At 44.1% G+C, this 26,924-nt stretch overlaps 1 protein-coding gene across 2 annotated transcripts in view; it reads left to right on the forward strand.

Moving 5' to 3' along the window:
* The window catches only part of LOC126195089 (putative inorganic phosphate cotransporter), a 378,205-nt gene that overhangs the window by 338,864 nt on the left and 12,417 nt on the right, over positions 1–26,924 (forward strand). For both annotated transcript variants that reach the window (XM_049933551.1, XM_049933552.1), the window contains exons 5-8: positions 1,803–2,023; positions 7,905–8,057; positions 11,162–11,294; positions 20,097–20,335. In XM_049933551.1, coding sequence (XP_049789508.1) covers positions 1,803–2,023; positions 7,905–8,057; positions 11,162–11,294; positions 20,097–20,335 — 746 coding nt within the window. The remainder of the gene's footprint in view (positions 1–1,802; positions 2,024–7,904; positions 8,058–11,161; positions 11,295–20,096; positions 20,336–26,924) is intronic.

Raw genomic sequence — 26,924 nt, forward strand, 5'->3', positions numbered from 1 at the left:
CTCAGCCGGCCGGAGTGGCCGAGCGGTTCTAGGCGCTTCAGTCTGGAACCGCGCGACCGCTACGGTCGCAGGTTCGAATCCTGCCTCGGACGTGGATGTGTGTGATGTCCTTAGGGTAGTTAGATTTAAATACACTCCTGGAAATGGAAAAAAGAACACATTGACACCGGTGTGTCAGACCCACCATACTTGCTCCGGACACTGCGAGAGGGCTGTACAAGCAATGATCACACGCACGGCACAGCGGACACACCAGGAACCGCGGTGTTGGCCGTCGAATGGCTCTAGCTGCGCAGCATTTGTGCACCACCGCCGTCAGTGTCAGCCAGTTTGCCGTGGCATACGGAGCTCCATCGCAGTCTTTAACACTGGTAGCATGCCGCGACAGCGTGGACGTGAACCGTATGTGCAGTTGACGGACTTTGAGCGAGGGCGTATAGTGGGCATGCGGGAGGCCGGGTGGACGTACCGCCGAATTGCTCAACACGTGGGGCGTGAGGTCTCCACAGTACATCGATGTTGTCGCCAGTGGTCGGCGGAAGGTGCACGTGCCCGTCGACCTGGGACCGCACCGCAGCGACGCACGGATGCACGCCAAGACCGTAGGATCCTACGCAGTGCCGTAGGGGACCGCACCGCCACTTCCCAGCAAATTAGGGACACTGTTGCTCCTGGGGTATCGGCGAGGACCATTCGCAACCGTCTCCATGAAGCTGGGCTACGGTCCCGCACACCGTTAGGCCGTCTTCCGCTCACGCCCCAACATCGTGCAGCCCGCCTCCAGTGGTGTCGCGACAGGCGTGAATGGAGGGACGAATGGAGACGTGTCGTCTTCAGCGATGAGAGTCGCTTCTGCCTTGGTGCCAATGATGGTCGTATGCGTGTTTGGCGCCGTGCAGGTGAGCGCCACGATCAGGACTGCATACGACCGAGGCACACAGGGCCAACACCCGGCATCATGGTGTGGGGAGCGATCTCTTACACTGGCCGTACACCACTGGTGATCGTCGAGGGGACACTGAATAGTGCACGGTACATCCAAACCGTCATCGAACCCATCGTTCTACCATTCCTAGACAGGCAAGGGAAATTGCTGTTCCAACAGGACAATGCACGTCCGCATGTATCCCGTGCCACCCAACGTGCTCTAGAAGGTGTAAGTCAACTACCCTGGCCAGCAAGATCTCCGGATCTGTCCCCCATTGAGCATGTTTGGGACTGGATGAAGCGTCGTCTCACGCGGTCTGCACGTCCAGCACGAACGCTGGTCCAACTGAGGCGCCAGGTGGAAATGGCATGGCAAGCCATTTCACAGGACTACATCCAGCATCTCTACGATCGTCTCCATGGGAGAATAGCAGCCTGCATTGCTGCGAAAGGTGGATATACACTGTACTAGTGCCGACATTGTGCATGCTCTGTTGCCTGTGTCTATGTGCCTGTGGTTCTGTCAGTGTGATCATGTGATGTATCTGACCCCAGGAATGTGTCAATAAAGTTTCCCCTTCCTGGGACAATGAATTCACGGTGTTCTTATTTCAATTTCCAGGAGTGTAGTTCTAAGTTCTAGGAGACTGATGACCTCAGATGTTAAGTCTTATAGTGCTCAGAGCCATTTGAGCATTTTTTGCAATGGCTGAGGCTAAACCACAACTGCTATTTTTTTCCGATGAGATGCAACTCAGCTGCTGCAGAGCTGCATCAAACCACCCCCGAATTTAAAAGCTGTGTGTATTTCTACCCGCGAATAAAGATGATCAGCAGTGTATTTCAATGTGTTAACGACATGTGCGTTTGCGTAGGTTCCCTGATCGGAAACATCGTGGCTAACGCAGTGAGCGGCGTCGTGATAGAGGCGACGCAGAGCTGGGACAGCGTCTTCTACCTGTTCGGCGGTATCGGAGTTCTCTGGTTCATCCTCTGGCAACTGCTCTGCTACAGCGACCCCAACTCCCACCCATTCATCTCGGACGAGGAGAAAAAGTACCTCAACGAAACTATTGGAAACGTGGACAGAAAGGAGGTAACTGAGCAGTTCTTCATCTAGAGGATGTAACTGTAAGAATTCGACTGATTGCTTTGGTATTAATGTGCTACTAACTAATCTCACCCAGGTCTGCTACCGCTGTTACCGTTGTGTTCTAGTGTTGCTCTTCATTCCGAAGTCTGATAAGATGTAGCTCTCTGTGGTAGTCTATTCTGTGCAAACCTCTTTATCTTTGCGTAACCACTGCAACCATTTACACCTGCTTACTGTACTCAAGCATTGGTTTCCTCCTACAATTTTTAACCCCCTCCCACCCTGCCTTTCCTCCAATACCCGAATGACGATTCCTTGATGACTCTGTACGTCCCCAATCAACCGATCCCTTCTTTTAGACGAATTGAGCCATGTATTTCTTTTTTCCCAATTCGATTTAGAACCTCCTTACCTGGTACTCGATCTAATCTAATGTTCAGCATTATTGTACAGCACCACATTTCCAAACCTTCTACTCCTTATCTGAACTGCTTATCGTCCAGGTTTCACTTCCATATAAGGCTTCACTCGTGACAAATGCCTTCGGAAAAAAAAAAACATCATAACGCTTAAACTGTTAGCTGTTAACAAATTCCTCTTTTTCAGAAACTCTTTTCTTGCTATTGGCAGTCTTCATTTTATATCCTTTCTTCTTCGACCATCGACAGCTACTTTTGTGGTCAGGCAGCAAAACTCATCTGCTTCCTAATTGCTTCAGCATTACCTAATTTAATTCGGGTGCATTTCATTACGCCTGTTTTATTTTTGTCGATTTCCATTTTATAGTCTCTTTTTGAGACGCTATCCATTCGGTCTTTTGCTGCCACTGACACAATTACCTTATCTTCATACGTCATAGTTTTTATTTCTGCTACCTAAACTACAATTCCCTTTCAAAATTTGTCCATGGTTTCCTTACTACTTAGACTGAATAACGTCGGTAACAGGGTACAACTTGTTTTACCCCCATCCTAAACACTACTTCCCCTTCATGTTCTTCGCCTCTTGTGACTGCAGTCTGGTTTCTGTACAAGTTGTAGATAACTTTTCGATTATGTAATTCATCCCTACTGCCTTGTGCTATCGAAGGTACAAAATCGTGAACTAAACGTTTAAGTCTAGTGACCGTTATTCATATGTGTATTAGAGGTATGTTTTTTACGTTTGTCATACAGCTGGAAAGTGTGATCACCAACGCGTAATTGAATAATCTTGTATCGTGCCTGGTGACTTCAGTTATGTTGCAGTGAACAGTCAAACACTGACGGTTGGTAATAAAAACGAAAAACAAAATTTCTTTCGAGTAAGTACTGTCGCTCCCTTCACTTTCGCTCGTTCTGTTTCTCAAACTAAAAATTGCTTTCAGTTTTCTATCGACATTTCCTCACTGTCTGGACGACTATAGTGCACACACTTTATACTGTTACCGTTCTTGAACTATGTGTGCAACCTGTCACCAAACGAACGTTTCGCATGTTGCCTGTCGTAATTAATATGAAGTTTATTTATATTTTCACTTATAATTTTGACAAATAAAAATAAAGTTTCCACATTACTGTTCTCAATTTATAAGACCCAAATTCTATATCAATCCTGTTTTCTTTCATTGCCCCTGAAGCAATACCGTGTCATCTTAAACACAGACAAAGAAGCTTGGAACACAAGTGAAAATGGACGAGGCTTGAGGAACACGGTCGTGGACTAGCAGAAAAACGGGAAAAGAAGACTAGTGTTTAACGTCTTCTACAGCGGGGTCATTAGAGACGGAGCACAGACTCGGATAATTTGTTAAGGATGGGGAATAAAATCGGCCGGGCCATTTCGAAGGAACCATCGCAGCATTTGCCTGGAGCGAGTTTGGAAAATCACAGGAAACCTAAATGAGGATGGCCGGACGGGGACCTGAAGCGTCGTCCTCCCGAATGCGAGTCCATTGTACTAAGAGGTGCGCCACCTCGCTATGCGTACTACCTGAAGCCTGTAGACATTTAGACAAATCCCTCATCAGGGTATCGTGACGGGGATCCAAAGCCGCCTCCTCCCGAAGACCAGCAGTACAGTTGAGAGGTCGGTGTGAACACAGATTTACGGCTGGCTGCGGTTAAGCAAAGAATGGATACTGTGAAATACTGGAAGTCCGTGAGTAAAGTCCACGTACTTCGTACTGCTATGAGAAATCCAGCCAGAATACTAACATAGTCCCAGGGGGCAGCCGGCATCTATATTGTAAGCACGTGGACTGGATATAACGCCGGCTTCTTGTCACTATTTCGCCAGATACACCCCGCCCAGAGATCAGGGGACTATGCCACGTAAAATGACGTGGAGGCCAACCGATGAAGTTTGGCAGAGTCAACAGTCATTTTCCAACATTAAGCACAGATACCTGCATTACTGCATGGATTTTTTTATCGTTCAGAATACGCTTTCCCTCCGGATATTACTCGTAAGCCATCGCTCACAATATACACCACTGAATATACAAATTAATAAATATGGTCTGGAAATTGCAAAACTCAATGAATGGGTCTAAAAATATACACACATCAGAAACTCTCAGCAGCATAGCTTGATGTGCCCCAAATAAGAGGATTTTCTAACAGCTAGTGTCTGTTTTGCCGTGTGCCTTAAAATATTCATCATCTTAATCGCAGATTTCACCATCAAATTCTCTTCTAGTTTTCGACTAGCCCTGGAACTATTTCCATACAATGCCGTGCTCCAGACGTACATTAAGGGGGTAGCCCTCTTTGAACACAAGAAAAATGGATGATTTTCGTGATTTTTTTCAAGAAAAATAAAAATTTATGCTAAATCTGACAATATAGCGTTATTCTTTACAGTTTTGTCTTTAAGAAATCATTTTTCTGTCCACATCGGAGGCTCCCTGTAACCGCTGCACCAGGTGAAAAGATCCCTTGCAATGGGACATTGGTCGTCGGCGGGAATTCCCGGAACCCTTCTACTTGACCTGTATAAAAATACTTTCGTATAAGTAACTTTCAATATATTTCCTGTCAGCGTACCTAGGATAACTGAAAAGTAATAAGTTGAAACAAAATATCGACCTGTTGAAACACATGTCATTCTATTCCTCCAAAAAATCGATACAAAAATGTGCAACGAAAATAGACTTTCGAATATATCGCAAAATGGCTAAGTATGCTGATAAAGAGTTCAATTCAAACTATTGGCGTCAAATTTCGATCAAAATTGAGTGTATCGTTCTCGAGTTACGTTAGCCGTCAGTCTGAAAAATACAGTTTCGGGGAAAACGTGCTTAAAGTAACATTTTTTTCATATAAGTTAAATATACTTCTATTCAGTGATACCTGGACCACAGAGCAATCCTTCCAGATCCAAAAGGATGCCCTCTTCCATGTTCCTCGTGGCCAAGGTGATCCTGCGGGCCTCTGTGGCAGCTTCTGTCATCCGCTGCTCTACTCGCTCAACACACTTTTTGTCCGTTTTTGTGCAGAAATTGTAACAGGATGGTCCGAACTCAAGTTCAAGCGCGTTCACAATTTACATAATGCCTGTTAGGCCGTCACTGAAATTACATGTCGAGTATTTTTTTCCCTCGGTGAATGGTTTTCGGAGGCACACTTTTTTTTCTCTTTTAACTCGGCAACCGAGTTTCTTTGGAACTTGAGGTTAGAAGTACTATAAGGTAAACTACCAGGGAACACTAAACAAAAAAACGATTTTTTGAAATTTTCTCGTTTTAAGGACTATGTTTTGCTACTAGTAGGCTTCTTTTTGTGAGAAATACATGTTTTCCTGTGTCATTATTCAACTGGTATTCGCCTTGCTCCATCTGTCATGTATTGTTTTGTTTCAGAAGTAGAAGAATTCCTTCGATTTGTCTATCCTATAGCTACTTTCGCAGAGGGCAGCATCGTTACCAGTGAAACTTATTGATGTCCTTTAACCCTGAACTGTAACCCCTCTTTTGAACCATTCTTTCATATCCTTATTGCTTCTTCTGTACACAGATTGAGCACTGGAGTAGTAAAACTATATCCCTGCCTTACAACCTTCTTAATATACGCATTTCTCTATTGATATTTCATTCTTATTCTTTTCTTTTAGTTCTTGTACATAAAGTAAACTTATTTTTATTGTTTTTTTCATGACTGGGCCCACAGCCATCGGATAGTGGTTAAATGAAGACAGGTTTCTACTGAGGCTGTATAAGTATGAACTTAATAAAGTTACAGCATCAGCCAACACATGTCTTCATTTAATCTACTTTTATGAGATTTTCAAACGTTTCAAACAGATTTACATTGTCTAACTCCTTTTGTAGGTCAACAAGTCATACAAAAGTATCTTGAGGTGGGTTTAACTGTCCACTGGCATGTACAAGAGAAGATGTCATATTGAAATTCAGTGTTTTTGCTGTATGTTCAGTAATATATTATACTTCGTCTAATGCATAGAGCTTTGAGTCTATGATTTTTAAGATAATTTGTTACAAAACTAGACTGACAAGTAATGGAGAGTGATGATAAACACAGTTACTTTGGACAAACAGAATTCTACCGGCTTCTTGTTATGAATTAATATTGTGTCATCTATTTAGTATTGGAAATTTTCAACACCTAGAAACCGTAGAAAGATGTGACCTCAGCATAATATTAGTTTTGGATGAATATATGGCCAACCCACTCTAACGACTGTCTACAGTGTACCGTCAGAACAATGGACGAAGCACTGGTTTTGACTGGAGTCCAGTTATTATTCCACAAACAATTTCTGGCAAAATCGAATGTGATTTCTTCAATATTGCTTTAGCGAATTTCTTCCCAACAGGCTAAAAAACCGAGGAATTGCTTCACTTTTAAGACATCACTTGTGACAGGAACTTAGACGTATAAGGTAGAAACATTCACGTTTAGAGTAGATCGTGTGAGGTTTAAGTATATTTTAAAATTCCTACTTGTTTGATGGCACTTCAGAGATAGTTGAGGCTCATCTGACTTTGCTTGATTCTTGATAACTATCTTTCTCAAAGAGAATTTTTACTGAATACCATCTTTATCAAACTATTTCATCTTGTGGTGGACAGCCTACGCGAATGTCAGTCAACTACAATATGAACAACAATGCATTCCTTATATACAACAGTGAAGGCGATCTTTCCAATTAAAGCAGCATGAGGCTCCATCTATATCTATGTCAAAGAGTTCAGGAAGGTATACAAGTGACACAAACAAAATTGGCCCTTTAAAGTGTTCTCCTGCAGAGCCGTAGTTGGACGCCACACCAAAGAACTCCAAGCAAAATTGCTGTCACTTTGCTATGTGTCAGCCAAAGACAGTTGCACAGAGAATACCATCCACTGACACATATTTGCATCTTCGTTAAACAATGAAATGAGACGTAATAACAGTTACATTTCACATGGTAATAAAACGGAATGAAAACTAAGCCGACAATGAGGATGAGAATTACAAGATAGTCATAGTTCCTAAAATTTAGACGAATAAAATAGCTACTAATAGCTAATAGGATACTTGAGACGAAATGTACATGTCGTACATGCTGTATAATGCCTACCTTTTACTGTACTTGCACGAGATTACAAACCTGAGAATAAAACTATTTACTAAGGTGATGAATTCTGCAGAAATGGATCAGTCAACAAATTATTTGCTTTAAGATTTTTCTGTTACATGAAAACTTTTTTGCAGTATTTAAATTAATGAGCTTTTACGCTATCACTTCCAAAAAGTGTTATATCGAAGGCTATGTTAACAAACCATTTTATTTTCACATTTATATGACATAATATGAAGGTAAAACGAAACGATGACATCCACAGTTGATATACAAAAGTCTTACTCTGCTATGACTAACATAACCCTCTTCTCTTTTTCAGGATCTTCCACCAATACCATGGTTCCACATGTTGAAATCTATTCCTCTCTGGGGTCTGATCTTCGCTCAAATTGGCCACGATTGGGGTTTCTACACTATGATTACAGACCTACCAAAATACATGAAGAATGTTCTCAGATTTTCCATTTCTGCTGTAAGTTTTAGAATAGGTTTCACTATACTTCTATCTGTTGCATGATTTTACTGTCTGATAAGCTATTAATCATTTGTTTTAAGCAGTAAAATAAAATATAGCTGTACCCAAGTGCTTTTCAACAATTTATAAAGAAAAGGATATTGCCATGTCTTAAAACTCTATATGACATTAAAGTACCAATGCTCTGATATAGAAAACAAAGTCCAAGAAACTCTCTCTCATACTTGTCAACGAGCTGTTTGACAAGACGATATTATTCTAACAGTTTTCTAGAGGAAAATGTCTGCCATTTTTTAAATACATATAATACATAAATTTATATAAATTTAATAATAGGGAAACATTATAAATATACAATAGTGAAACATTATTACCGAGCAAGAAAATTGCATTTATACTACAGAATCTGAATTTGCAATAACAATAAACAAGGTTGATGTCAGGGGGAGAGGAAATAAGAGATGGATAGAGGGGTGGGAGGAAATGGACATAGAAAATGGGAAGGAGAAGATTGATAGAAAGAGGGAGGCTGGAGGAGATGGAGAAAAAGATAGGAGGAGATGAAGAAGAACATAAAGAGGGGGAGGAAGTGGTGGATAGAGCGAGGGGGAAGAAGGACGACAAAGAAAAGGCGAGGGGAAGATGGACTGACATGGGAGAGAGATGAAAATTAGGATTTGTATCCATTTCCAATACATATTAGAAACATGTAATTTCTCTATCCTTTTTTTTCCGTTTAAGCGGACTGAGCACAGCAAAGTGTGGTTGGGTAAAGCTAACAACATGGTAGTACTGTGTAAGCTTCATGTGATCAGAATCATGGTGCAGTAACTGTATAAACAAGTCTTATTATTTGTGAAAGATGCTGTATATAACACAAATAATATTCGACCTTTGCCTAGTTGAAATGGCGTTATTCTTTTATTCTATTAGCATGCTGTGCTTCTATTCTAAAAAGCAATATTATGACATTTCCCAAACCTAATGTGGTGGGTCTTAAACTTTTAAAATAATAAATTAATCTTTCATGAAGAAACTTCAACAGAACCACCTCTGTCGTTATGCGCATAGTGAGAGCAGTTGGTCGCAAATTAGCGACCTTGTACATCATGCCATTCTCTCATAAATTTGTAGGCAAAACTGAGTGAGATAGAGTTACTAAGAATAAATAACGAGTTTGATAAGTATATTAAAGTAAACATGCTAAATTTTTATTAAGGGTAAACATAATTATTTTAAATTTTTGTAAATGATATACATGTCAGACAGCTTTATGTTAGACGTGTTTCACCTGGACATGCATGAAGAATTTATGAACAATAACGATCAGCCTCAGTGAATCAGATTTAATTAATTAATTTTCAAAATATTTAAATCAATTTTTTCCCATACTTCTTACACAAAGCAAAATACAGAATATTTTACGACAACATGAATCCATAAATCTGTTATTTATTGACATTTGTTAGTGGTAAGGTACACTCTATAAAAGTTCAGCCGCTTAGGCCAAGAAAATCTTTTACTCTTTCGTGTAGATACAAAGAATAACGATTTACCACTTTTTCTTATTTGTTTCGGTTGACTATTTTCAATCACCTTTATAAGTTGTAACAGTAAGAAATTTGGGCCATGTCATCATAGTAATTTTATCATAGCAGCTCATTTTCAAGCTAAACTAGTTGGTTACTGTACCTTCCCATTTTTATCTCTACATGTAGCTTACCACGAGATCGAGAAAACGAAAGTTATGATAATTCTGTCTCATGTATTTTGTATGCTTCTGTGACCATTCTATCTTGCTAATTTATGAGTGTACCAGCTACCCAGTGGCTACAAAGTTACAAGAGAGCACGAAACGATTTTAAAACGTCGTTCAGTATATTGTAGAAATAGAGTAATCCATGTTACAACAACACAGTCTGAAAACAGTAAGCACAAAAGAAAAAATTGCAACTATTTCTCAGGAGTAGGTTACGTCCCTCGGAAGAGACAGCGTAGTTATTCTAAGCCCCTGTAAATAAATGTGACGGTTTAGCCAGTTGTGCAGGAATTCGCGGAAAAATTTTACGTTTCCTTCTTAGAGTGACCGAGTGTCCTATACCTTATAAAGGAGATTCAGTTCAACTGGTGATATTAAAGGACTTCTTACTGGTCTCATACGAAAATTAAAAACATGGCTACAGAAGAAGCACAGGAATAACATTTTTGGAAAATGTGTTTTAAGATCTGGAGTTCAGCATGTCTTTTCAGTGTGTTGAATGTTTCTTCATTCATGGGAAGTAGCATTAATTGTCGATTCAGAATCCAACAAATGCATCAGTAACGAATAGGCGTGACTTATAGTTGCTATCATAGACACGTAAGACGATAAAGTTGATTCTTGATTCTTATGTAGCGATTCCTATGCCTTTTCGACATACGCTGTCAGCGCAAAAAATTTCGAAACTCGAGTAGTAATAAGAGTTAAAATAGAATTAATGCCTGACGAGTTTTGCATAGTCTACCCCCACCTGAGCAGAAAACACACAACGTTTAAAGAACCAGGTGAAACTGTCAGAAAACTTCTCCAGGATGTTGTTCAACTTGCGCCTCGCATTGCCTTGAATGTCGGTGTTGTCGTCAAAGCGTTTTTCATTTTGCGGTAAGTTCGTATTGATAACAACAAGTCTCGTTACACGTGATGATTTTTTCCAGCAAAGAACGGTCCACGTTGTGTACTTGAGTCAAGCGGCGGCAAGTGCCCATGCGTCATTGTTTTGTTCTGGTGTCAGTGTGAGGAAGACAAACTTTGCACCCATCTTTCTCCGCTTCAGAAAGTTCTGGAGAATTTGTTGAGAAGTTGATTTAGATATCTTGCTCCACTGCGGTTAATGACGCGCTTAAGCCATTCGTCCACTGTTTAAAACTGCTACTCACAACTGACTTGTCGAATTCAAATTTCTGGTTAAGAGTTATTAGTTCAAACAGCTACCCTAGTTACTGCTCTGACGTCGCTTATACTCCAGGAATAAAATCAGCCTCCGATCTTTTTGGATAGTGCATATTATAAAAACATTTTGAGGTACAGGATGAGTGATAGACGGCTTGATTCTTGCCCACAGAATGGTCTGCTGTCGGCGCTACCCTATGTTGCTATGTGGCTCTCTTCAGTTGCCTCTGGCTGGCTTGCGGACTGGATACTTGTGCGTGGGTACATGAATACAACTAACGTCCGGAAAGTATTCACAATCGTAGGTAAGTAGAGAACATCAAACAGTACTACAGAGCGCAAAACATAAGACCATATATTACAGAAGTGCGAAGCGTTTTCCTACTGCCTCAATACACATTCTCGTTCCCAGAATGTGATTTTCACTCTGCAGCGGAGTGTGCGCTGATATGAAACTTCCTGGCAGATTTAAAACTATGTGCCGGACAGAGACTCGAACTCGGGACCTTTGCCTTCCGCGGGCAAGTGCTCTACCAACTGAGCTACCCAAGCACGACTCACGCCCCCGTCCTCACAGCTTTACTTCGCCATTACCTTGTCTCCTACCTTCCAAACTTTCACAGGAGAGCTTCTGTGAAGTTTGGAAGGTAGGAGGCGAGGTACTGGCAGAAGTAAAGCTGTGAGGACGGGGGCGTGAGTCGTGCTTGGGTAGCTCACTTGGTAGAGCACTTGTCCGCAAAAGGTAAAAGGTCCCGAGTTCGAGTCTCTGTCCGGCACACAGTTTTAATCTGCCAGGAAGTTTCACATGCTCGTTATTTGCACTTGCTCGACTCTTTCATCGAAAGAATAATAATGCTAAATTATTGTGTTATTAAAGTTTGTTGCCAACAATTAATCACAATTCGAAAATAACAGAAATACTAGAAGGATAAATAACTTAACACTGTCACGTCACTCAGTTTTAGTGTAGCACAGAAATGAGAAATATTCATCCATAAAAAATTTTGACCTCGTACACAGTAGTGACAACAATCAAATAGATAATACGCTGAGGTGACAAAAGTCATGGAATACCTTCAAATATCGTGTCGAACCTCCTTTTGTCCGGCGTAGTGCAACAGCTCGACATGACATGGACTCAACGAGTTGTTAGGAGTCCCCTGCAGAAACATTGATCCAAGCTGCCTCTACAGGTGTCTATAATTGCGAAAGTGTTGGCAATGCAGGGTGTTGTGCACTAACGCCTCTCTCGAATATGTCCCACAAATGTTTGATGGTGTTCATGTCGAGCAATCCGGGAGGCCAAAATATTCGCTCGCATTGTCTGTAACGTTCGTGAGACCAGTAACGAACAACTGTGGCCCGGTGGCATGACATCGTTGTTTGGGAACATGAAGTCCATGAATAACTGCAAATGGTCTCCAAGTAGCCGAACATAACCATTTCCAGACAACGATCGCTTCAATTAGACTAGAGGACACAGTGCATCCCAAGTGAACACAGCCCAAATCATGACGGAGCCACCAGCGGCTTGCGCAGTGGCTCGTCGACAACTTAACCGAGAGAGGTGGCGCAGCGGTTAGCACACTGGACTCGCATTCGGGAGGAGGATGGTTCAATCCCGCGTCCGACCATCCTGATTTAGGTTTTCCGTGATTTCCCTAAATCGCTCCAGGCAAATGCCGGGATGTTTTGAAAGGGCATGGCCGACTTCCTTCCCCATCCTTCCCTAATCCGATGAGACCGATTACTTCGCTGTTTGGTCTCTTCCCCCAAACAACCCAACAACGTTGACAAGTTGTTTTCATGGCTAAGTGGGGTCTGCGCCGCACTCGAACCCTATCATCAGTTCTGACCAACTGAAATCGGGCCTCATCTGATCAGGCCGCGGTTTTCCAGTCGTTTAGGATCCAATCGATGTGACGAGCTCAGGAGAGGAGCTGCAGGCGATCTCGAGTTGTTAGCAAAGACACTCGCGTCAGTCGTCTGCTGCAATAGCCCATTGACGACAAATTTTGCCGTACTGTCCTAAAGAATACGTTCGTCGTACGTCCCACATCGATTTCTGCGGTTATTTCAAGCAGTGTTGCTTTCCTGTTAACACTCCCAACTGCCGCTCTCGGTCGTTAAGTGAAGGCCATCGGCCACTGCGTTGTTCGTTGTGAGAAGTAATGCCTGAAATTTGGTCTTATCGGCACACTCTTGGCAATGCGGATCTCGGAGTATTAAAATCCCTAACGATTTCCGAAACGAAATGTCCCATGCGTCTAGTCCAACTACCACACAAACACTTCAATAGCTGATCAGAATGAGTAGAGCGAAATTGTGTTGATCTTATATCAGTATCAAGATGGCATAAAACATTGTGACTTCATGTATAGTAACAAAGAAATACCGAATTAGGATTCTTAATTTTATTTATTCCTGCCGTACATAAAAAAGGCGACTACCTAACAGACAGTGATAAGTAAGTGATTCGACCACTTACGGATGAAGAACATGGACGTCGAAGAAACTGGACAGTAAAAATGTTAATGCATTTTGACCACTCTTTCATGTGTTCTAAGAATACAGCAGAAAGTGAGAATTGCTAACACGCACGTCCCATAGCAAATGGAAATGGCTCTGAGCACTATGGGACTTAACATCTGAGGTCATCAGTCCCCTAGAACTTAGAACTACTTAAACCTAACTAACCTAAGGACATCACACATCACCCAGTCATCACGAGGCAGAGAAAATGCCTGACCCCGCCGGGAATCGGACCCGGGAACCCGGGCGCGGGAAGCGAGAACGCTACCGCACGACCACGAGCTGCGGACGTCCCATAGCAGATCAGACTATTAATCCCCCCCTCAATGCAAGACAACCCACAACGAGAATATTAGCAGCTAAATTTATGGTGTAGTGGGAAACAGAAAAAGCTGATATAGAAGGCCAATCCTCAGAAGAATTTAATGTAGATAATTTATTAATTAAGAGAAACTCTGTTGTGAAGTTCAGATGGCATACGCTTCTCTAGTCACAATGAATATAATATTAAACGCAGCTCATAGAGAGACATACGAGCAGCCGTTTCCTGCAATTTCAACTGAAAATAGAACGAAATGGTTCATTGATAAAATCGTCGTACAATGGAAAGTATAATGTGCAACGCGCTACATAGAAAGTTCAGTCCTAGGTGAAGAAGAGGTTTAAAAACCTAAGCCAGCTTTGACCCCTAAAGTGAGAACTAATATGAGCCGTGGAATGTAGAGAAGAGAGATGGTCATTTCACAGAAAGCGGGGACGGCATTACTGCTCTTAAACATTTTATGCAGTCGATTAATCATTGAGCTATGAGTCTGCGATATCTCAGTTTCTTCCAGCTGTTTACGATCCTCTTTAGTGAACTATGTGGCGCAGTGGCACGGCATTGAAGTCGTTTGAGAGTGATGGTGGTTCAAGACCCCACCCGGCATTTAGAATGAAGTTTTCGTTGGTTTCCCTAAATTTCTTAACGTAACTCGAGATATTGTTTCTTTGAAATGAATGTGGCCGATTTCCTTCCCTCTCCTTTCCCAATTGGAGCGTGTTCTTTATCTTGTAACGAACTAGTCAACGGAACATTAGACACTAACTTACTTCTTCTCTTCAAACAGAACATTACTGCATCCTCCACTTTTGCAAAGAAACATATTTCCAACAATTTGAAAACACAGGGTGGTGCAAACTAGGCGTTACAAAGATTTTGTCTGCTACGACACATAACGAGTGCTGGGTTCTTGTTATATTTATTTTTATTTATTTATTTATTTATTTGTTTAACCTGATATGATTAGGGCCATGAGATCCTCCCCTACATAGAACCAGGGTTTCAGACATATAATATCTATTACATCATGGCGATTTAAGAATTAACAATTATAATGATTTGAGTGTATGAAGCGGCAGTGTGAGTAAATTATATTGAATACAAACCAATAAAGTTAATACTGTCAGTAATTTTATTACTGAAGCTGCTGCCACTAATAGTGACAGTGATATAATAATAATAATAATAATAGTAATAATGACTATAATGGCAGTGGCAGGCACAAGCAGAATTTATAGGATTGCAAAATACACTCCTGGAAATGGAAAAAAGAACACATTGACACCGGTGTGTCAGACCCACCATACTTGCTCCGGACACTGCGAGAGGGCTGTACAAGCAATGATCACACGCACGGCACAGCGGACACACCAGGAACCGCGGTGTTGGCCGTCGAATGGCGCTAGCTGCGCAGCATTTGTCCACCGCCGCCGTCAGTGTCAGCCAGTTTGCCGTGGCATACGGAGCTCCATCGCAGTCTTTAACACTGGTAGCATGCCGCGACAGCGTGGACGTGAACCGTATGTGCAGTTGACGGACTTTGAGCGAGGGCGTATAGTGGGCATGCGGGAGGCCGGGTGGACGTACCGCCGAATTGCTCAACACGTGGGGCGTGAGGTCTCCACAGTACATCGATGTTGTCGCCAGTGGTCGGCGGAAGGTGCACGTGCCGGTCGACCTGGGACCGGACCGCAGCGACGCACGGATGCACGCCAAGACCGTAGGATCCTACGCAGTGCCGTAGGGGACCGCACCGCCACTTCCCAGCAAATTAGGGACACTGTTGCTCCTGGGGTATCGGCGAGGACCATTCGCAACCGTCTCCATGAAGCTGGGCTACGGTCCCGCACACCGTTAGGCCGTCTTCCGCTCACGCCCCAACATCGTGCAGCCCGCCTCCAGTGGTGTCGCGACAGGCGTGAATGGAGGGACGAATGGAGACGTGTCGTCTTCAGCGATGAGAGTCGCTTCTGCCTTGGTGCCAATGATGGTCGTATGCGTGTTTGGCGCCGTGCAGGTGAGCGCCACAATCAGGACTGCATACGACCGAGGCACACAGGGCCAACACCCGGCATCATGGTGTGGGGATCGATCTCCTACACTGGCCGTACACCACTGGTGATCGTCGAGGGGACACTGAATAGTGCACGGTACATCCAAACCGTCATCGAACCCATCGTTCTACCATTCCTAGACCGGCAAGGGAACTTGCTGTTCCAACAGGACAATGCACGTCCGCATGTATCCCGTGCCACCCAACGTGCTCTAGAAGGTGTAAGTCAACTACCCTGGCCAGCAAGATCTCCGGATCTGTCCCCCATTGAGCATGTTTGGGACTGGATGAAGCGTCGTCTCACGCGGTCTGCACGTCCAGCACGAACGCTGGTCCAACTGAGGCGCCAGGTGGAAATGGCATGGCAAGCCGTTCCACAGGACTACATCCAGCATCTCTACGATCGTCTCCATGGGAGAATAGCAGCCTGCATTGCTGCGAAAGGTGGATATACACTGTACTAGTGCCGACATTGTGCATGCTCTGTTGCCTGTGTCTATGTGCCTGTGGTTCTGTCAGTGTGATCATGTGATGTATCTGACCCCAGGAATGTGTCAATAAAGTTTCCCCTTCCTGGGACAATGAATTCACGGTGTTCTTATTTCAATTTCCAGGAGTGTAGATGTTTTCTGGTACAGCGTGTTCTGGGAAAAGAAAATTGCATCGGCTAAGAATACTTGCAAATGAGGAAGATCAGGTCGGACAGAAGGCTGTACGAGGGTAACGCTAGTGTTCATGGAAAACAGTAATCTTTAGTCTTGCTGTATCTACTAGATATGTCATTGCATGTCTTCTGAAGCTGGAGATGTTATAAGGTTCTCTTATATAATGCGGCAGCTTGTTCCAGAGTTGAGTTCCTGCTACTGAGTATTAAGAGAAGGTGTCTGAACGGTGTAGTGATGGGAACGGGCTTTCATCCGTGTTTTTCAGACAAGAGTGTTGAGGTCAAGGAGAGATATGAGGGACAGTGTACGTTGATAAGACGGTGGAGAAGACAGAGGATATGAAAATGTCTGCGCTTGTCTGCACGCAACCAGCATAGCTGTGTATATGATGGTGCAATACTGTCAAAGAGTCGAACTTCACAGATATAACGAACACAAGCGTTCATGACCAACTCCAGGAAACGTGAGCCTTCCTGAGAAAGGCCTTGCGCGATAACGTCGTTGTAATCAGTAACTCGAAGAGTAAGTGTTTTTACAAGTTTCTTTTTCAGGTCAAGAGAGAAGAGCTTTTTATACTTTGGAGAGCATGGAGAGATGATGACGCCTTCTCGCACATTGCATTTACGAGCTCAGTCCAGTTTAGATTTTCATTTATTATCCTATATTTATGCTCAACCTGAAATTTAATGCAGAAGGTTTTCAAAGTGCTTTCCTTCTGCAGCAATGAGTGTGCATAGCCTTGAACTAAATTTCGTGATGGCTTTCTGAAAAACATCATTTTAGTCTGCACAAATCTCTCTGGAAATTGCAATACCAACATCGTCGAAGGTTGCCGGTGCACCCTTTGGAGACTGTCCTTCAGATCATTCCAAAAGAAATAATCAAACAAGTTGAGATCTGGAACGTAACGGGCCATTCCACACTGCGTCCAGTTGATGCTAAGGTGTCCAGAGCAACCATCTGTTCTCCAAATGTCTCCTGAAAGAAATGGAAGACGTCCGCATTACGTTATTGACGTTCTCCATCCTGCATGAACCAGTAGCTTGGGAGCATTCGGCCTGGTCGTGTAGTCAGTACAAATTCAGCTTCCAGTATGGGTCTGTATTTACTCTGCTGTGACAGATCCCTCAATAAAAATGAGCTCAATATTGCATAGTGCACTGATTGCGCTGTGACGCTTTGTTGATGAGGTGCAGGAACTTGAACGTGTTGATTTTCAGTAACCCATTGGCACCATGGAACTGGAAGTGTGCCTCCTAAGCCCGATCAGATCCGTACCGACGGTTCCATTTCCAAAGACCTCAATCATCTCATTTGGAAAAGAATATTGTCCATCCAAATTGCTGTCCTTCAAAGGTAGGCACCGTTGAATTTTGAGGGAGAAAAGGATGAGTTCTCTTTCATTATCCTCTGGAAATACCGTCGTGACATCCTGAGTTGCTGTGCTGCGTATCTTGTTGATGTAGTGGGCTGCTCCCTGAATGCGGTTCTCACTTGCTCCACATTCTCCAGGGTTGCAATTAAAGCTGGTCGTCCTAACTGGGCCTTCCTGGAATCATGTAGGGATCCGGTATTTTCAAAACATTTCATCAACCTTTTAAAAAACAGGTAAAACATTACATAAAATCGATTTTAGAGGGTGCTTAAATTTTGTCATCACAGTTTGACATCAGTTCTGTACTGCAATCTCGGCGAGAAATGATCATGTTGTTACTCTTGGACCAAATGTGCTGTTAAATTCGGTTTCACCACAACAATACGTCCAGAATTTGCGTAATGTCAATTAGATCAACAAACGTTATACCAATGTTGGTGCGTCCATTCAGAAATATGACGAACTGAGATATCTGTGAGTGATCTACGGAATTTTCAGATCTACAGTACAATAGTATCACAAGGAGAATCTAAAATTAAACCACAGTAGGCAAATACTTTCCAACACCTATTTTGCGCCACTGTTAAAAAGTTAACATTTAATTATTATTCTAATATTTCAATCTTTGAGTAAATACACTACTGGCCATTAAAATTGCTACATCACGAAGATGACGTGCTACAGACGCGAAATTTAACCAACAGGAAGAAGATGCTGTGATATGCAAATGATTAGCTTTTCAGACCATTCACACAAGATTGGCGCAGGTGGCGAAACCTAGAACGTACTGACATGAGGAAACTTTCCAACCGATTTCTCATACGCGAACAGCAGTTGACCGGCGTTGCCTGGTGAAACGTTGTTGTGATACCTCGTGTAAGGAGGAGAAATGCGTACCATCACGTTTCCGACTTTGGTAAATGTCGGATTGTAGCCTATCCCGATTGCGGTTTATCGTATCGCGACATTGCTGCTCGGGTTGGTCGAGATCGAATGATTGTTACGAGAATATGGAATCGGTGGGTTCAGGAGGGTAATACGGAACGCCGTGCTGGATCCCAACGGCCTCGTATCACTAGCAGTCGAGATGACAGGCATCTTATCCGCATGACTGTAACGGATCGTGCAGCCCCGTCTCGTTCCCTGAGTCAACGGATGGGGACCTTTGCAAGAGAACAACCATCTGCACGAACAGTTCGACAACGTTTGCAGCAGTATGGACTATCAGCTCAGAGACCATGGCTGCAGTTACCCTTGATGCTGCATCACAGACAGGAGCGCCTGCGATGCTGTTCAAATTGGCTCTGAGCACTATGGGACTCAACTGCTGTGGTCATCAGTCCCCTAGAACTTAGAGCTACTTAAACCTAACTAACCTAAGGACATCACACACATCCATGCCCGTAGCAGTCGCACGGTTCCGGACTGCGCGCCTAGAACCGCGAGACCACCGCGGCCGGCTGCGATGCTGTACTCAACGACGAACCTGGGTGCACGAATGGCAAAACGTCATTTTTTCGGATGAATCCAGGTTCTGTTCACAGCATAAGAATCGTCGCATCCGTGTTTGGCGACATCGAGGTGAACGCACTTTGGAAGCGTGTATTCGCCATCGCCATACTGGCGTATCACCCGGCGTGATGGTATAGGGTGCCATTGGTTACACGTCTCGGTCACCTCTTGTTCGCATTGACGGCACTGTGAACAGTGGACGTTACCAGCTGTACCTGTACACGCCATCCAAGCTCTGTTTGACTCAATGCCCAGGCGTATCAAAGCCTTTATTACGGCCAGAGGTGGTTGTTCTGGGTACTGATTTCTCAGGATCCATGCACCCAAATTGCGTGAAAATGTAATCACATATCAGTTCTAGTGTAATATATTTGTCCAATGAATATCCGTTTTTCATCTGCATTTCTTAACGGCCAGTGGTGTAACATAGTCAGTTAGTAAATTATTTCTACACGTGCCATGTAACAATTCCAAATGAGACAATTACATTTGTATAAAGGAAAAAGCGATTCAATACGACTTTTTGTGCCGTATTTATTACAATATTTCTTTCATGAAATGCATGTTTCCCCATCAGCTGTTTTATTGAAAATTTTCCTGTAAAACAGACCGTTAAAAGTCACCTAACAAAAATGTTACATCTTTCAGCCGCCATTGGACCCGCCGCTGGCATTATTGGAGCGTCGTACGCAAACTGTGACCGGGTAACCGTGGTGGCGCTGTTCACGGTCGGGATGGCCCTGATGGGGACGTTCTACCCCGGTATGAAGGTGAACGCGCTGGACCTCAGCCCCAACTACGCCGGCACGCTGATGGCCTTCGTCAACGGCGCTGGCTCCATCACGGGCATGGTGGCCCCGTACCTGATCGGAGTTGTTGCCTACAACGTAAGTGCAACAAACGTCTCGCTGGGAAAAGATGATATTTCCTGTGGAAAACTCTTCTGTTTATGGAGCATGACACAGCGCTCAAGTATGGTGTTGACAGGTAATGAATTACATTGATGCTAAAGGAAGGAGTGCACAGAAATGTGCAAAGAGATCTATGTGTGATCTACATGTGTGGCTTATAACATCCGTGTACCGCAAGTCTCTAGAGGAACGGAAGGTTTCAAATTATTGGAAAAGAGCACAGGTCGTTCCAGTTTTCAAGAAGGGTCGTCGAGCAGATGCGCAAAACTATAGGCCTGTATCTCTGACATTGATCTGTTGTAGAATTTTAGAACATGTTTTTTGCTCGCGTATCACGTCATTTCTGGAAACCCAGAATCTACTCTGTAGGAATCAACATGGATTCCGGAAACAGCGATCGTGTGAGACCCAACTCGCTTTATTTGTTCATGAGACCCAGAAAATATTAGATACAGGCTCCCAGGTAGATGCCATTTTCCTTGACTTCCGGAAGGCGTTCGATACAGTTCCGCACCGTCGCCTGATAAACAAGTAAGAGCCTACGGAATATCAGACCAGCTGTGTGGCTGGATTGAAGAGTTTTTAGCAAACAGAACACAGCATGTTGTTCTCAACGGAGAGACGTCTACAGACGTTAAAGTAACTTCCGGCGTGCCACGGGAGTGTTATGGGACCATTGCTTTACACAATATATATAAATGACCTAGTAGATAGTGTCACAAGTTCCATGCGGCTTTTCGCGGATGATGCTGTAGTATACAGGGAAGTTGCAGCATTAGAAAATTGCAGCGGAATGCAGGAAGATCTGCAGCGGATAGGCACTTGGTGCAGGGAGTGGCAACTGACCCTTAACATAGACAAATGTAATGTTTGCGAACACATAGAAAGAAGGATCCTTTATTGTATGATTATATGATAGCGGAACAAACACTGGTAGCAGTTACTTCTGTAAAATATCTGGGAGTATGCGTGCGGAACGATTTGAAGTGGAATGATCATATAAAATTAATTGTTGGTAAGGCGGGTACCAGGTTGAGATTCATTGGGAGAGTCCTTAGAAAATGTAGTCCATCAACAAAGGAGGTGGCTTACAAAACACTCGTTCGACCTACACTTGAGTATTGCTCATCAGTGTGGGATCCGTACCAGGTCGGGTTGACAGAGGAGATAGAGAAGATCCAAAGAAGAGCGGCGCGTTTCTTCACAGGGTTATTTGGTAACCGTGATAGCGATACGGAGATGTTTAGCAAACTCAAGTGGCGGACTCTGCAAGAGAGGTGCTCTGCATCGCGGTGTAGCTTGCTGTCCAGGTTTCGAGAGGGTGCGTTTCTGGATAAGGTATCGAATATATTGCTTCCACCTACTTATACTTCCCGAGGAGATCACGAATGTAAAATTAGAGAGATTCGAGCGCGCACGGAGGCTTTCCGGCAGTCGTTCTTCCCGCGAACCATAAGCGACTGGAACAGGAAAGGGAAGTAATGCAGTGACACGTAAAGTGCCCTCCGCCACACACCGTTGGGTGGCTTGCGTAGTATAAATGTAGATGTACATGTAGATTGGTAAAACAAAATAAACTAAGTGTTTCGTATTAACGCTATAAAGAGGTGTTGGAAAATTAAACAGAAATTTACATCAATGTTATTCCACGTGTCGTCTTCCAAAAGTTGAGGACCAATTCCAGTCAATCCGTGGACTTTCCTTCCATTATTGAACTATTAGCAGACCACCAAATTGTTTGATAGATGTACATTAGATGGTGGGTGTTCTCAACAGAAAAAGACAGATAATTAGCATGTGTTTAATGTTCTCGCTAAATAAGGCACTACTGAGAGGGTTGAAACAGATTTTGATACTGGAAATATACCGAGGGGTTCTGCTGAAGGTGCTAAAATAGTGCAATTTTCCGTGAAATTTAATTGTGTTTATGTACGCTGATATTTTTCAATGATTCTTTTGACTTTATGTTCTTTGTTGTCGGAATTATTCTAGGTTTTCTGAAATAACTCAACCAGTCGGTTTTAATGATGCTTCAGATTTTATTTACCATGACAGGTTGCGAATCACATAACGATTCATCATCAGATGCTAAACCCTTTAAGCCGGCCGCTGTGGCCGAGCGGTTCTAGGCGCTTCAGTACGGAACCGCGCTGCTGCTGCGGTCGCAGGTTAGAATCCTGCCGCGGGCATGGATGTGTGTGATGTCCTTAGGTTAGTTAGGTTTAAGTAGTTCTAAGTTCTAGGGGACTGATGAGCACAGAAGTTAAATCCCATTGTGCTCAGGGCCATTTGAACCATTTTTGATGATCATCTGCGGTAGTGCGGAACCGAGAATCTAAGTAAAACGACGCACAGCGTTCCATTAAGAAAAGGTGAAACAGCATCTACAAAATGGGGAATGATCACTGTAGTTTTCTGTGATAAAGGTCGCCACTGAATATGAAAAGCTGAGGAGGAAAATGCACTGCTCGACAACACAAAAAAATAAAAACGCCGAGAAAGGGATCAGGAAACGAAATGAAACAGCACGGATGAGAGGATATGTGATTCAGTTATTGGAAAGTAGAGTAGAATTTGCAAAGAACTCGACATAATCCGGCCGCTTATCAGTATGGCATTGCACCCCTTCTGGCCTGGATGCGTGCACACGTTCGGCTGGGAAGGGTGTCATAATGCCGTTGAATCCTCTCCAGAGGCAAACTGGCCGACAACTGTTGTTACTGGTCGTTGATACCATTGACATGAGCACTGTGACGGAATGGTCCCATATATGTTCCAATGGGGACGTACGTGGAGATATGGTTGGCCATGAGAGTATACCATCATAACGCAGACTATTCTCGGAGATACCGAGCATGGACGAACCTTGTCCAGTTGAAAAATGGAACCACCATACTGTCACATGAGAGGTAATACATTAGGACGCATGATGTCTGTGACGTCGAAGTTCCTTCAGGCACTACCACCTGTAAACCTGAAATCACACCCGATGGCCCCCACTGACCACGACGCCAGGAGTAACAACGCTACAACCTCTCCAAGACCTGGGACTCGTTACCAGTTCGCCACCGTACTCGGCGACGATGGTCATTTGGGACAGTGCAGAACAACGATTCATCGGTGAACGCAATGCGACGCCGTTCTTTACCAGTCCATGCTTCCCGTTCGTGGTAGCATTCCAAACCCAAACGTTCGTGTTATGACGTTAACGGTAGCATACGCCTGCGACGGCAATTCCTTATTCAGGTTGCTGTACTCTCCGAGCAATGGTGTGGAATGACACGTATTGTTGCAGGGTGTCAATTACTTGTTCTCGGATGATAGAAGCAGATATGAAGGGGTTACAATGTGAGTCTGCACAATACGATGATCCTTCCTTGTAGTGGTAGGCGTGGTCCATCAGAACGTTGACGGCAAGTATTCCTACCTCAGTGTCCCCATGCAGTCGAACATCGTGCTACTATCTCATCGGAATGTCCCAGAAATCTGTATATAACACGATTTGACCAGCCGTCCAAATGAATACGTACGATGAGGACCTTTTCAATATCTGTTACGTGCTAATAGTGCTGTCTCCATGTTCTTCACAATGATCCCTCAATACCTGACACTGTTCACTCACATTACATACCGTACCAGGCCTGATAACAACACTAAAATAGGAACGACACGAGTGCACTACGGAGGTGCTCAAAAGTTATGCCTCCTTATTTTTTATTTTGTTCTCAGTATCAGTTGAGGTATTACAACTCATGCATATTACTCGGTCGACTTAGCTGTTCCGCTGACGCAAGTTGTAACCCTTTGCCAGCACAAGGCTCCGAATTCTAGCATGTAACATGTGTAACGTATAACATGGCGTCATGACTGCCCACCGTGATGTAAGATGCCCCCTGCTGGCGTTGCGGGCACGTGACTTGGTAATGAAAGTACGTAAGCGGAGTAGACTTGAACTGGGGATCACCATAGCGAATATATGGGCTGCAAATGGGGAAATCCATTGAGATAAGCGATTTAGACAAAGGGCAGATTATTATTATGCCGAGCCTGTGAACGAGTATTTCGAAAACGGCGAAGCTGATCGAATATTCACGTGCTACTGTCGTGAGCTTCTACGGAAAGACGTAGAGCATTGAAACTAGCACTAGGCGCTAAATGGTTTGACGTCCATGACTCTTCACAGAACGCGGCATTCGCAGGATTGTCGGCTCTGTAAAGTAGGATAGGTGGTGATCAGTGGCATCTCTGCCGAAAGAGCACAATGCTGGAATACGCACAAGTGTTTCGGAGCGCACCGTTCATCGTACGTTGTTGAGTTTGGAGCTCCGCAGCAGTCCACCCGTACGTGTTCACATGTTGACCCAACGACAGCGTGAATCACGACTGCAGTGGGCACGGGCCTATCGGAATTCGACCGTCGGTCAATGGAAACGCGTCGGCTCTTCGTGTGAATCACATGTTTGTTACACTAAGTCGCTGATAGTCTCCACAACCGCCGTAATCAAGGTGAACGGCGGCTCGAAAAGTGCAGAGCGTCACTGACGCAGGCTCGTGTAAGCAGGTATTATGCTACTGGAGATATTCTCCTGCGCTTGCATTGGACCTGTGGTAATAATCGAAGACACGCTGACAGCTGCGAACCACCTGCATCCCTTCTACATCTACATCTACGTGATTACTCTACTATTAACAACAGACTGCCTGACAGAGGGTTCAATGAACCACCTTCAAACTGTCTCTCTACCGTTCCACTCTCGAACGGCATGCGGGTGAAACGAGCACTTAAATTTTTCTGTGCGAGCCCTGGTTTCTCTTATTTTATCGTGATAATCATTTCTCCATATGTAGGTGGGTACCAACAGAATGTTTTCGCAATCGGAGAAAACTGGTTATTGAAATTTCATGAGAAGATTCCGTCGCAACGAAAAACGCCTTTGTTTTAATGACTTCCACTACAATTCACGTATCATGTCTGTGGCACTATCTCCCAGACTTCGCGATAATACAAAACGAGCTGCCCTTCTTTGTACTTTTTCGATGTCATCCGTCAGTCCCATCTGATGCGGATCCCACACCGCACAGCCGTAGTCCAGAATAGGGCGGACAAGCGTGGTGTAAGCAGTCTCTTTATGAGATCTGTTGCACCTTCTAAGTGTTCTGCCAATGAATCGCAGTCTTTGGTTGGCTCTACCCACAACATTATCTATATGACCGTTCCAATTTAGACTATTTGTAACTGTAATCCCTAAGTACCGGGTGATCAAAAAGTCAGCATACATTTGAAAACTTAATAAACCACGGAATAATGTAGATTGAGTGGTAAAAATTGACTCACATACTTGGAATGACATGGGGTTTTATTAGAACCAAAAAAAAAACAAAGTTCACAAATTTTCCGACAGATGGCGCTGGACAGCAAAACGTCAGTGACTGCTCATGACAATCGTGTATAAAAGGAGCTGTAATGAGAGAGAGAATCAGATGCGCCAGCAGTCACAGCATGTTGACGTTACCCGAATAGGCGCTTTTACTGAAGCTGTATTATCAGAATGAGGAATGTGCTAGTTCAGCGTTACGATCCTATCGCCATAGGAAGGGGATTCGAACGGGTAAAGGGCAGCTCGTGGTCTCGCGGTAGCGTTCTCGCTTCCCGAGCACAGGGTCCCGGGTTCGATTCCCGGCGGGGTCAGGGATTTTTCCTGCCTCGAGATGACTAGGTGTTGTGTCGTCTTCATCATTCATCCCCATTACGGTCGGAGGAAGGCAATGGCAAACCACCTCCACTAGGACCTTGCCTACGCTCTACGCTCTGTAAAGGAGTATGGGACTCATCATCAACAAAGGTCCGTTGACAAATGCAGCTGTGGCGAGAGTGATTTCGAAGTTCGAAGCCACGGGTTGTGTAGACGATAGACCCCGTCGTGGCCGACCGAGCACGCTGCTGAGACAGTTCAGGAAGAAATGGAGACTGTAGCGGGTTCGTCTATGCACGGGGAAGTCAGCGCTTGTGCAGCCGCACGTCGCACCGCCATTCCATACACTGCTGTTTGGTTGGCACTTAGGCGTACCCTCCGATGCTATCCGTACAAAATCCATCGGCATCATGAACTGTTGCCTGGCGATTTAGTAAAGCGGAGGACATTTGCGGTGTGGGCGTTTCAAAAGATGGCGGAAAATGACGACTGGTTGAGTAACGTGTTGTGGACCGACGAAGCTCATTTCACGCTCCGAGGGTCTGTCAACGCCCACAATTGCAGGATTTGGGCTACCGAAAATCCTAGAACTGTCGTGGAAACTCCACTGCACGACGAGAAAGTCACGGTATGGTTTGGAATTACCACATCTACCGTTATCGGGTCTTTTTTCTTCGAGGAAATGCGTGATTCTGCTTTTCTAACTACTACCGTGACGGATGAAAGGTACGCCGATATGTTACAGAATCGCATCATCCCCAGCCTGGCTGATAAACACCTGCTGGAACGTACGATGTTTATGCAGGATGGCGCTCCACCCCATATTGCTAGACGCGTGAAAGATCTCGTTTGGTGATGATCGTGTGCTCAGC

The sequence above is a fragment of the Schistocerca nitens genome, chromosome 7 (genome assembly GCF_023898315.1).
Source record: "Schistocerca nitens isolate TAMUIC-IGC-003100 chromosome 7, iqSchNite1.1, whole genome shotgun sequence".
Taxonomy (NCBI): domain Eukaryota; kingdom Metazoa; phylum Arthropoda; class Insecta; order Orthoptera; family Acrididae; genus Schistocerca; species Schistocerca nitens.